This window comes from Ranitomeya imitator, chromosome 6 (genome assembly GCF_032444005.1).
Source record: "Ranitomeya imitator isolate aRanImi1 chromosome 6, aRanImi1.pri, whole genome shotgun sequence".
NCBI classification, from domain to species: Eukaryota; Metazoa; Chordata; class Amphibia; order Anura; family Dendrobatidae; genus Ranitomeya; species Ranitomeya imitator.
Window position 1 is genome coordinate 483,540,770 of NC_091287.1, and position 13,816 is coordinate 483,554,585.

Consider the following 13,816-nt stretch of genomic DNA (forward strand, 5'->3'; position numbering starts at 1 on the left):
GCCGGCGCGCATTAAGCGCGTCATCGCACCCTCTGAACTGAAGGTCACAGACCGAGGACCGGGAAGATGGCGGCGCGCAGCGGTGGAACGGGACAGGTGAATATAGCTCATACTCACCCTCCTGGCAGTCCCTGCTTCTCTGTTGGAGATCGCGGTGTGCGCTCAGTGTTAATGCATACCGCGATCTCCCGGGAGCGTCACTCTGTGAGGCCCAGACTGCGCCGGCGCTTGCACAGTCTATAAAGGCTTCGGACAGAGTGACGCTCCCAGCGTTATATTATAGATTATATACCGTATATACTCGAGTATAAGCCGACCCGAGTATAAGCCGACCCCCCTAATTTTGCCACAAAAAACTGGGAAAACTTATTGACTCGAGTATAAGCCTAGGGTGGAAATGCAGCAGCTACCGGTGAATTTCAATAATACAAATAGATCATTATTTCCCCATAGCTGTGCCATATAGTGCTCTGCGCCGTTCATTATTGCCCTATAGCTGTGCCCCATATAGTGCTCTGCACCGTTCATTATTGCCCTATAGCTGTGCCCCATATAGTGCTCTGCACCGTTCATTATTGCCCTATAGCTCTGCCCCATATAGTGCTCTTGCACCGTTCATATTGCCCCATAGAAAGCTCTGCCATTGTCGCTGCTGCTGCTGCTGCAGTAAAAAAAACAAACAAAAAAAAACACATACCTCTCTTGCTTGCAGCTCCCGGCGTCTCGTTCCGGCGTCTCCGCTCTGACTGATCAGGCAGAGGGCGCCGCGCACACTATATGCGTCATCGCGCCCTCTGACCTGAACAGTCAGAGCGCAGCGACGCCGGGAAGATGGAGCGGCGCCCGGCGGCTGGAACGCGGACAGGTGAATATTACATACTTACCTGGTCCTGGCGTCCGGCTCCTTCTCCCGGACAACTGTCTTCGGTGCCGCAGCCTCTTCCGTTACAGCTGATTAGAGAAATGAATAGGCGGCTCCACCCCTATGGGAGGTGGAGCCGCCTATTCATTTCTCTAATGAGCGGTCCCACGTGACCGCTGATAGAGGAAGAGCTGCAGCACCGAAGACCGTGGGACGGCAGGGGGAGCACCAGGATCGCCGGAAGCAGGTAAGTATGCCTCAGCGCCCTCTCTCCCTCACCCGCCGACCGTGACTCGAATATAAGCCGAGAGGGGCACTTTCAGCCCAAAAATCTCGGCTTATACTCGAGTATATACGAATATATATATATATATATATATATATATATATATATATATATATATATATATATATATATATATATATATATATATATATATATATATATATATATATATATATATATATATATATATATATACATACACACTAAAAATTATGTATATTTCAGCACTTTTTTTGTACTGAAAATCCCTCCCTCTGTTTTTTCACAAGACATTGTCCCAGAAGGCGGCGGGGAGGGGGGGGGGGGGGGTCGAGGGAGTAGCGGGTCACAAGAGGCAGGAGCCAGCAGCTGCAGCTAAAGCCTGTGCCTGCTGCTAAAAAGAAATGACTATTCACTGAACTTGCAGTGAACATTCATTTCTCTTACAGTGCACAAACCGTGTCAGGCAGCAGTCATGTCAGGCAGCAGTCACCGGGCTATCACTGGTGCCCGCTCATTAAGGTAATAAATATTCACCTCTCTCAACTCCTATAGGCATGGAGAGAGGCGACTATTCAATACCTTAATGAGTGGGGACACGTGATCGATTGGCCATGGGAGCTGCTGGCACCAGAACGAGACACTACAAGGGCACGCAGGCAAGGTAAGTTGGAGGTTTTGTATTTTTCTGCTTTTCTCATCGGGGCCATACATACAAGGATGGGGATGAGGAGCCATGCATGCAAGGATGGGGATGAGGAGCCATGCATGCAAGGATGGGGATAAGGAGCCATGCATGCAAGGATGGGGATAAAGAGCCATGCATGCAAGGATGGGGATAAGGAGCCATGCATGCAAGGATGGGGATAAGGAGCCATGCATACTTTAGATTAGATTTCGCATGTAGGAGGTTCACAAACATTATGTGCATGACAGCTCAGCAAAATCATCACTGCCAGTCAGACAGCTGTGGTTCCCACTCTATCAAAAGACAGCGTGAGCTGCTGTGATGAGAGGTATAAAGTTCACCTCCGGTCACTGGTGTCGGCTGATGGGAGCGATAGTTACTCAGGCTGCGTTCCCAGCCGGGATGAACTGCAGTGACCTCGGTGAGATCTCCGCCGTTCAGTCCAGCTGGGAACGCAACCTCAGTGACCGAAGGTAGCCTTGATGACGTCACTACTAGTCACCGATACTGCGCTCACAGCTTCGCATTCACCAGTGGTTCTCAGCCTGATAGGTCACATCTTGGCACCGTCCAGGTTGAAAACTATTAATCCCCCAGTCATGGATTATGGCAGGGGACACAACTACGGAGAGGTCAGGGATATGGTTGTTTTTTATTTTTGTATTATTACAGGAGACGAAGGATTCTGTGGAATATGTGTTAGATGAATATAACGGTTTGCTTTTTTTAAATAAAAAAGTAAAACGGTTTTGTTTCATTTCAAATAAAACACTTTAATCTGGCTGTGTCTTTATTTACATCATAACTATAGGATTAGTAATGGATGGGTGTCTTGCAGATCCCTCTCCATTGGTAATCCATGGGCTTGATGTCACCTGACAATACAAAGGTGACATCAGCCTCACAAATATTACCCCATTTGCCACCGCTACAGGGCAAGTGGGAGGAGCCGGGCAAAGAGCCAGAATTGTCGCATTTCATAGATGCACCTTTTCTGGCAGCTGCGGGCTGCTATTTTTAGTCTGGTGGGGGCAAATATCCATGGCCCCTTACCAGCCTGAGGATACCAGCCCCAGCTGTCTGCTTTAGCAAGGTTGGTTGTAAAAAAACAGGGGAATCCCATACTGTTTTTTTGTTTTTAATTATTTATTTATATAATTAAAAAATATGGCATGGGGACGCCTCTATTCTTGATAACCAGCCTTGCTGAAGCTGACAGCTGAGGGTTGCAGCCCCCAGCTGTGAGTATTGCCTGGTTGGTTATCAAAAATATAGTGGAATCCACACCGGCTTGTAAAGTTTTTTTTTATATGCATACTCTCATCAGCCGTTCCTGCTCTCACTGTTATTAGCAGCAGGCGTCAGCTGATGGGAGCAGTAGTCCCATCAGCTGACACGAGTGACTTGAGGTGAACTTTATACCTCTGATCACAGCGGTTCGCTCATGCTGTCTTATGACAGCGTGGGAACCGCGGCTGTGGGACTGGTGATGAGGATTTCACCACTGATCAGAAGTGGAGTTTCCCACGCTTTCATGCACATGACAGAGCGGCAAACACTGGATGTTTGGGCCCCCCAGTCAAGTGAATGCGGTCCGGGTTCGAGTACTGTTCTGATACCCGAACCCATACTTTTTGTGGCTGAACCCTCCGGACCCGAACATCCAGGTGTCCGCCCATCTAGTACCAATAACATTAAAGTTAGAGCAGCAGTCACAGTTTGGTAATTCTATTTTAATTTTTCCATTATGTCATTTTCCGTACATACTATGAAGTGCAGACATATTGGTTCTCATTTGATTTAGCTTCTTAAAGACAAAGGGGTATTCTCATCTCCAAGATCCAATCTAAATAATAGTAATAATAATAAATAATAATAGCAAATACTTCAAATTAGAAATGTAATATAGTTCTTCAGATTCGCTATGTCTCTTACCCCACGTGCAGGGAATTGGAGTAGCTTAGTTGTCGTAACCATGGATACCTAAGCTACTGCAATGCCTTGCACATAGGGTAAGAGACATAGTGAAGCAGAAGAGCTGTGTTACATTTCTAACTGGAGGTATTTGCTAAAATTATCATTATTACACCTGCTACGTATTGGAATAAGATCTTGGAGCTGTGAATACCTTTTTAATGGTAAGGCGACAACCAATAATTGTAAAACCAATAAGATTGAAAAAGTGACAACATGAAAAGCAAAGTATAAATCTATCCATGAAAGTTGACAAGATCTCTAGGCAATATAAAGCTTACAACCACGGTTATGTTCTAATTTATTAACATTATTACGTTTATGATGGAAATTCTTAAATTTAAAGGGAACCTGTCACCCCGAAAATCGCGGGTGAGGTAAGCCCACCGGCATCAGGGGCTTATCTGCAGCATTCTGTAATGCTGTAGCTAAGCCCCCGATGTTACCTGAAAAAGGAGAAAAAGACGTTATATTATACTCACCCAGGGGCGGTCCCGCTGCTGGTCCGGTCGGATGGGTGTCTCTGATCCGCTGCGGCGCCTCCCATCTTCATTCCAAGACGTCCTCTTCTGATCGTCAGCCACGGCTCCGGCGCAGGCGTACTTTGTCTGCCCTGTTGAGGGCAGAACAAAGTACTGCAGTGCGCAGGCGCCGGAAAGGTCAGAGAGGCCCAGCGCCTGCGCACTGCAGTACTTTGCTCTGCCCTCAATAGGGCAGACAAAGTACGCCTGCACCGGAGCCGTGGCTGAAGATCAGAAGAGGATGTCTTGGAATGAAGATGGGAGGCGCCGCAGCGGACCAGAGACGCCCATCCGACCGGACCAGCAGCGGGACCGCCCCTGGGTGAGTATAATCTAACCTCTTTCTCCTCTTTCAGGTAACATCAGGGGCTTATCTACAGCATTACAGAATGCTGTAGATAAGCCCCTGATGCCGGTGGGCTTACCTCACCCGCGATTTTCGGGGTGACAGGTTCCCTTTAAATTAACAAAACTACTAAATAATATATGCAATATCAGCATTTCATATAATACTTAGGGGTCCGCAACTCACCAAAAAGGTATTTCCACAGTGACCACAAACCACTCTGGTGCCCTCCGGCTGGACTGGTAGAGCGGGCTGTGCCGGTTGCTCTTCGGGAATCAGCATCACCGGACCCAGATTAATAATACGTCTGCTATAGAGAGAAATCCGCATTACTCCCAGTAGGCGACAACCCCCGGTCTGCCCACTTCTCGCCTCCGTCCATCGTTGGGATTATGCTCGGGCTCATGTCTATTTATTGGAGACAGAGACTATGGATGACTGACGTTCTACGTACCAGTTTGGTCGTGGACATCCTATTCGCCGTGAGGTATCCTTGCAGATGAGGAGACAATTACAAGGACATCGGACATATTTCTTCCCTGAGGGAGGGGTTTTGATTGGCTTTAAAAAAGAAAAAAAAAAAGCACAAGAGAATATAACAGTGATTATATATGTAGATCAGCAGTCTACAAACAGGCGATGTCCGAATGTGTTGCGGCTGTCGAAAAGCCACGAGACATGCAACTGCAGGGCCTGGAACATGCTGGAGTCACTCGGTTAGCACTTGAGCATGTATAACACCTTATCAGAGCACGTTCACTCATCACCAAGACGTGTTCTTGATCTACAAATACAGACAAGATATCGATTTATTCGGTACAGAGTAGGAGCGCCACATGTAGAAATCCCACACATACATCTTAGGCTCTTAATGGCTGAGGAATGTTCTGCCATGCTGATTGCACTTGGCTATTATTGATAAGAGCAGGACTCAGCGCTAAAGACGACCGACCGCCATTGCTGTCTTACTCTGCACCACGACCGCCTTTGAAAGCGGTGGCGTGAGGTCAGTGAACACTTGTACCTGGATGCCAATGTCATGAAACGCATTCTAATGGTTTGTGTAGATAGTGACACCTTAGACTTGGGATGTGACATCTAACTTCACTTGTAGCACATAATGGATTCAGTGGTGCGGCCATTTCTCCAAAGTGTCCCAGGAGCCCTTTTTTCAACACAACTACAACAGGCCTCATGTTGCTCAGCCAACTGTGATCAGCCTGGTTGGCCTGGTCTTCCTTCCAGACTGGTCTTCCTTGACCTCATTGATTGGCAAATTATGAAGGGAGCTGCCAGCAGCGGATCTTGATGATTTGCTGCCCACATGCATTCAGTGCGTCAGATCATTCCGCAGACAACCATTAATAACCTCATTGATAACAGCCAAGACGCAAGTGTGTGGATTTCTGCATGTGACCCTCATACTCAATACTGAGTAAATGACGGAGCTTTTGAATATTTGGATTCCATTTTTTCAACATTTACTTATCAATAACACATCTATCCGTCTGGTGATTTCCAGAATTCCATGGTTTTCTTCTTGGTGTGGTCATTTCAATGTTTCAGAGTGTAAATTCATCAATATTGGTGCAGTTTTAAAAAAATATAAATTTATTTTTATGACTTTGTTGGGATTTTTTTTTTTTCCAGTCTATGGTCCACAAAAGACTCGGACAAAACAAACTCTGGCCACAAAACAGATCACAGGACATCACAGCAAAATGTTGAGTGGAGTCAAATTGCAACCTGAATGCTACCATAATGGCTTCCAGCGTCTCATGCACGGGGCCCAGCGGCTCTGTCAAGGCTGACGGCACATGACACCGAGCTCAGTGCCCAAGCCGCTGATGTCAGTGATCGGCTATAGGGGGCGACACGTGATGTCCTCGCTGCAGCCAAGGAGGGAGAGTACGTGCCGAGTTGTTAATTTACAGTTTGTAGCCCACTTCCCTAAAAGTGGACATCCCCTTTAAGAGCTATAGGTTTACTTTACTGTTTACAAAAAAACAGCACCATACTAATTGGTGGACCAGACTGATGAAATAATCATGGCTTCTCAATGTAGGCCAAGAATTTTAATGGCTTCTTTTGTAGACGATAAAGGGCCGGATTCACACATTGCTTTGTGGTGCAGAACTGCTACCGCTTACCAGAAACCATGTACAAAAATACGGTAAATAAAAAAGGAACGCATGTTCTGACATGCAGTTTTTGCTATGGACTTTTTTTTTTTTTTTTTAATAAAGTTGCTTTTTGAAATGTTCATAAAGCAGGTGCTATACAAAGTGAAAAAGGCATTAGCAAGTCCTATGTTTTTATACACAGTGTGTGAATAAGGCTCTGTGCACACGTATTTAGTGCAGAAATGCATGCACCATTTCTGCATTCATGGCAGGAAAAAAAAAAAAAAAACATACAGCGTAAAATAGATGCGTTTTTTGCTGAATTTTTTTTACATGCGTTTCTGTTGTAGATTTTTCCCCATTCATGGGTATAGGTGAAATCTGCAAGTCACAAATAAGCTCAATATGCATGAGACTTCAGGATTCTCATTCACTTTGCTGGCATCAGGAAACCCTTTCGGTTTTCTGACAAATTAGCGCAGAAGAAAACAAAACGTAACAAAAATGTGAAAAACCTGCAACGTGTGCACAGGCTCTAAGACTAGGAAAAAAAAAAATCAGCACCCTCCCGGACATAACGTCACATGGCATTTCTCTTACCGTAGCCTCATTGCAGACTGTGCACTTCACTACATGCTGATGAAGCTTTCCGTCCAAATTAATGAGGGACTGGCACACGCGGCAGTTTATTACGGGAACACCACTGGCATCTGGACTGACGATTGCTGTATATGGAGGCGGTAATTCAGCTGCACAGAAACATTGTGGGAAAGTGACTATCAACATTTGGTGAAAACATGAGCGGCACAACAACAACAGCAGCCACAACAGCAGCCACAACAGCAGCCACAACAGCAGCCACAACAGCAGCCACAACCGCAGCCACAACCGCAGCCACAACAGCAGCCACAACAGCAGCCACCAGCACAACTAATGATTTGTCTGGGAATCACATCAACTATTATCTATCCGATGTCAACAATCGCAGTAAGGCCATGTTCAAATTTGCAATGGAAACGCCAATTTTGAGCCGCCGACATTATTTTAAATCCACAAGAATATAAACAACTAAAAACTAAACTACAGATTAGCCACACTTAAAAGAGACTGTCAGCACAGAGTGACTTTTCAAACCAAGTACAGGTGCTTGGGGCATCATGGCGGCCAAACATTTAACTACACCTTCTCACCTAATTGTTTTCCGTCTATCTCCACCCTTCTTTGACTATCAAGTCAGAACAGTCAAAGTAGAGGGAGGAGATTGAGGAAAAACAAGCCGGTGGGAAGGTGTAGTATGTTTGGCCACACCATGCTGCACTTGGCGCCTGTGCTTGGTTTGAACAGTCATTTTGTGCTGAGAAAGTCTCTGCAACAAGTTTGGGGTATAAAATGCTGATGAACGATTCTGTTTAAAGAGTGCGTCTTCTTGCAGTCACCGCTGTACTTAGGAGAGCTTCAATCAGCAAAATATCTTGAGTAAACAGTATTTACTTCATACTGGATAAACATGAGATACAATTCAGTGTCACACAGTCCGTGCACTGAAGACAACACATTCATGAAGAAAAGCAAAACCGAAAGTAAGAAAACAACCAACCACTGAGAGCTTCCCTCCCCACATTACAGCAAGTATATAACTTTACACACTATCGCCATCTGCTGTCTGGTTAGTATAAAGTCCTCCTTTCACTTATAATAAGTCCCAATCTGTTGCATATGCCAACAAAACTAATAGCACGTATGTAAAGGAGCTATACTGCTGAGTAAATCTTTACATTTCTTGTAGAAAGCAGTTTTGCCATTTTCGATTCTCACGGTGCCAGTCCCGGACAACCCTCACATCTCGCTACAAGGATGCACAGATCTGCCGTCACAAAGAGACTGCAGACTTGTACCCCAAGGCCGGATAGTAGTGATGAGCGAGTATACTCGTTGCTCGGGTTTTCCCCGAGCACGCTCAGGTGATCTCCGAGTATTTGCATGTGCTCGGAAATTTAGTTTGTCGCCTCAGATGCATGATTTACAGCTGCTAGACAGGCTGAATGCATGTGAGGAATGCCTGTTTGTTAGGGAATTCCCACATGTATTCAGGCTGTCCAGCAGTCGTAATTCATGCAGCTGAGGCAAGGAAAACAAAATCTCCGAGCACTGACAAATACCGATCACCCGAGCAACAATGCTATTCGCTCATCACTACCGGCCAGCCCTTTATGTACGTCCACTGATAACCTCTTTATATTTACTATCTGATGCTATAACAACAGAATACAAAACTTGGTGCAATCATAGAATAGAGAGCGGTGCTCCGGAGCAGAATTATGTTTGGACATTTCTTTTAAAGACTTTAAAGGGAACCTGTCACCCCCATCTGGCGTTTGTAACTAAAAGAGCCTCCTTGTGCTGCACTAATGCTGCATTCTGACAAGGTGGCTCTTTTACTTCGGGTTCCTGGCACTGCTGCGATAATCGCTTTTGAAATTTGTCCCTCATACCTGTGAAATTGTCCGGGGGGCAAGTCGTTCCCCCCTAATCCAGACGCCTCCCAGCCGTCACTCATGGCCTCTGCGCGCCGGGCACCGCCTCCTCTTCCTTCAGTAGAATCCCCGGCGCCTGCTGTTTTTTTTTTTTTTTTGTTTGTTTGTTTTTTGGGCATGCGCAGCTGCGCTGTCCTTCGAACTTACAGCGCAGGCGCCGGGGACGCTACTGAAGGAAGAGGCCATGAGTGACGGCTGTGAGGCGTCTGGATTAGGGGGGGAATTCACAGGTATGAGGGACAAATTTCAAAAGCGATTATCACAGCAGTGCCAGGTACCCGAACTAAAAGAGCCACCTTGTCAGAATGCAGCATTAGTGCAGCACAAGGAGGCTCTTTTAGTTACAAACGCCTGGGGGGGTGAGAGGTTCCCTTTAAAGTCTTTAAAAGAAATGTCCAAACATAATTCTGCTCCGGAGCACCGCTCTCTATTCTATGATGATTGCACCAAGTTTTGTATTCTGTTTTTATATGCAGCATTAGTGCACCTTGTGGCTCTTTTAGTTACAAACGCCAGGGGGAAGTGACGGGTTCCCCTCTAAAAGGAAAGCAAGAATATTTCCATTTACCGACAGAAAACAGATCTCAAAAGCAAAAGGAGGTTTATTAGAAAATTACAACTGATAAGTCTAATTTTCATTAAAACTGGAAACCCCTTTACTGCATCTTTGATGAAAAAAAATTCCGATCTCCATTGTGTCCTTCCCACTCCTCTGAATATAAATCAAATTCTGGCCGTCTATTAAACTGACAAGAATTCACATGTCATTATCGTCAGCGGTGGTGGAAGGCAGACAATAGGGACTCGGGCGATAGTCTGAGAAAATCATTTTAGTATATTGTGACACGAGGAAGGTGATGGAGCCGGCAGCTCTGGGAGGGAGGAATAACACACTGACTGCAGTATATGGGAAGGGAGATGAAAAATAAAGATGTCGCCCTAAAGCACGGTCCTGTTAAATTAGAGGACTGGTTTATATGCAAAGTAGTATATTAGAGGATAGGTGTATAAGGAATGGATTATTATATTAATATGGATCTGTCGCCTAATTCCACAACACAAACTCCATACTAAACAGAACGCTTAGACCTGATAATGATGTATTTACGCTGACAATCCATGTCAGAAGGAGTTAAATTTCCTAAAGGATTAAACAGCCAAACTCACCCACCCATCCTGACAAACAGCTCCTCAGTGTCCCTCCTCCTGGCTGATGCAGCTGAGATCTCACACTGCTCAGCACAAGCTGCAGCTGTAAGGCTGGCTGGGTACAGTCTAGATACACTTGGGGACACAAACGCTCAGACTCTTTTGCTGGACTCCTAAAGTCAGGGGCGGACATATCATTGGTGCAGCATGTGTAGTCGCACAGGGGCCCAAGAGGTAATGTCGCCCTCTAACACCTTCAAAGCAGCTAGGCTCTTCTGTCATGGCAGAACTATTGGACTGGAATGGGCCCATATGCTGTTTTTGCACTGCCTAAACTGATCAGCTTACAATATAGTATCAGGATTATGCATCTATTTGCACATTGATTTTCAGTGAAATCTGTTTTATAATCATGTATTCTCAGTAATCATTAAAAATAATAAATGTGAAAAATACCTGTGATTTTAGAGGCAAATCTAAAATTAGAAGGAAGGTTTACCACACTGCCAACACCCTGCTGCACTTTGATGTAGACTGGTAAACCTTTCATATGCCGTGATCAAAGCCACCCATGGCTTACACAGGAGGGATCAAACCACTGCCCATCAGCTTAAGGCCACGTTCACACATTCAATATTTGGTCAGTATTTTACCTCAGTATTTGTAAGCCAAAACCAGGAGTGGGTGATACAGAAGTGGTGCACATGTTTTGATTATACTTTTCCTCTGATTGTTCCACTCCTGGTTTTAGCTTACAAATACTGAGGTAAAATACTGACTGTGTGAATGTGGGCTTACACTGACCAGAATAGTGCTCTGAAATACAGGGTCATTGGAGTGTATTATAGAAGTGATCATAGGACTGCATGTTTAAATTCCCTTTTCAGACAAAAAAAAGCAATTACTTTAGGATGCTTTCAACCCTTTCCATTGGTCTCATTGGGGCTTATGCCCGAACCCCCAGCAAAACAGGATTCAAGCGTATACACAAATGACTATAATGGTGCCGACAGAATGAACGAGTGCGGTTGTGCATCATTTTTGGGTGTGTACACATACTGGAGACGGACTCCCAGACACAGACTGCTACAAATGAGTGTCAGTCTCTAGTAGGCCGCACATACGCCATAAAATTATGCCTGACAGACTGCATGTTTGTTCTTTTGGCACCATTGTACTCCCGAATCCTGTTTTGTGGGGGGTTCAGACATAAGTCACAACAAGACCACTGAACAGGTGCCTGAACGCACAGTGAAAGCATCCTTACCTCAGTGGTATTGCCACATCCATCCCATGACCTGCATAATAAAGTGTACACGTTTGTCCAGCATGTGGTGAAAGTTACACCATAAAGCAGGAAAGCAAACGCCCACAGAGAAGGTCCCAGAACACAGGAGGGCCGCAGTGCAGTGGGGTCGGAGCGCCAGACCCCCGACTACATTACAAGTGATGTGCTTTCTGGGTTCCAGCGCTTCACTAGCAGAAAAAGAAGGGGCAACTGTGGGGTTCTCAGCATGGTCACGTTAGACAAATCTCCTCCTTTGGGGGTGAGGTGGGGTTCCCAACTTATCCAGAATCAATGGAACAGCACCAATTCAGTTTCAAGAGAGTCTGTCAGCAGGATTTTGCTAAGTAAGCTACCGACACTGTCAGGTTGGTGCCGTTCTACTGATTGAATTGATACCTGGGGTGAAGAAATCCGTCTTGTGGTTCTTGTGTAATCTTTGTTTGAAGTGAGTGATATGCTCTTGCTTCAGGGAGGGCCTTTTCTTGGTGGTCTGGCCTCATCGTCATTATTATGTGCCAGGGTGGATTTGATTTAAATCTAACTGATTTAAATCACGATTTAAATCACTAGTCAGTAAGGCTTGATTTAAATCAGTGATTTAAATCAAAGTTTCTACCTAAACTAGTTCTTGCTACTTTAACATGCAAGTAGATGAAGATTTTTAGAATCACTTTTTATATTACTTTTTCTCCCCAGTTTAATGGGTTAATCATTCATATTTGGACACCACTGTTCTGTTGTACTTAGGAAGGAGAAAAATAATCCTGACCTTAATAACAATTTTAATAGATTTATTCAACTGAAACAATAACAACGTTACAGCATAAGTTATTTGCTTAAACAAACATCAATGTTTGTTAACTAATTTGGCTAAACAAAATATATATATATATTTTAAGAAACTTAGACGGTCAGCCCAGCCGACACATGAAAAACTTAAATACTACTGTCCCTGCTGTCCTCTGTAGCTCACTTGTCGTCATCTTCATCACCGCACTTCTCATGATGTTGCCTCATTCGCGCCACCAGGCCTAGCATCTCTTTGTTGCATCGTTTGCATTTTGCACGCATGCCTGCCTTACCGATAGGCGAAGGAGCTTCATTAAAATATTCCCAAACTGGGTCTCTTTTACGGCCTGCTGCCATTATAAGGAAAGAATGTAATAAACCTCAGATCGTACACACAAACAGATCCAGACTTGTCTGTCTGTGGCTATGCTGCAGTATTGTGCTCAAAGTTTCACTTTCATTTTCTTGTCTGCTTGCCCTTCCTCCTCCTCACACTTAGATTCACATTCTTCTTGTGTTGTGCAGATCTATTCCACTCCAAACAATCAGAAACATACTGTCTAACTTCTTGGACTTGGCACTGAAGGGGTTGATTCTGTATTCATAGGTTTGTAGAACAATAGGATTAAGGTCTTTTTCTCAACTCTGTTCATGTTGTAACATTTTTGCCGTGAAGAAGAGGCTGGGACCTCTGCGGAGTCAAATTCATTTTTTTTTTTTTTCTTAAATATATTTTTATTAAAGAGAAGAGAATTTACCATAGAACGTATGAAGAAGGCTCAGGAGGAGGTGAATAAGTTACACTTACGTAGAGCAGAAAGGACAAGGAATTTCCAAAGAGAGGCATTTTATGCGGAGGGAGAGAAAGTGGGTCATCTGCTGTCGGTGGTGGCATCGGCGCAAAGGGAATCGGCACATGTACATGCCCTAGAATTGGAGAATGGCAGTATTGTCACACAGGGGGCCCAAATTGTGGAAGGATTTAAGGGATTTTACAGCAAATTATATACATCACGATTGGAACAGGGAGAAGAAGGAATTGACAGGTTCCTAGAGGAGGCAGACTTGCCTAGAATAGAGACAGAGGATAGAGAATGGTTGGATAGGCCGTTTACGGTGGAGGAATTGGAGGGGGCCTTGAGATCCATGGCGGGAGGGAAGGCGCCGGGGGCGGACGGCATTCCTGTCGAACTATATGGCGACCTTGCTGAGGAGCTGATGGCTCAGTTGTTGGGGGTCTTTGAGGAGTCGCTGGAGAGAGGTATATTGCCTAATTC

At 45.0% G+C, this 13,816-nt stretch overlaps 1 protein-coding gene across 1 annotated transcript in view; it reads right to left on the reverse strand.

The window, feature by feature from the left end:
* The window catches only part of PIP4P2 (phosphatidylinositol-4,5-bisphosphate 4-phosphatase 2), a 98,874-nt gene that overhangs the window by 28,479 nt on the left and 56,579 nt on the right, over positions 1-13,816 (reverse strand). Inside the window, exons 2-4 of the mRNA XM_069731594.1 lie at positions 7,380-7,528; positions 5,111-5,217; positions 4,843-4,966 (exon numbers count right to left, since the gene is read on the reverse strand). Of these exons, the coding sequence (XP_069587695.1) occupies positions 4,843-4,966; positions 5,111-5,217; positions 7,380-7,528 (380 nt within the window). The remainder of the gene's footprint in view (positions 1-4,842; positions 4,967-5,110; positions 5,218-7,379; positions 7,529-13,816) is intronic.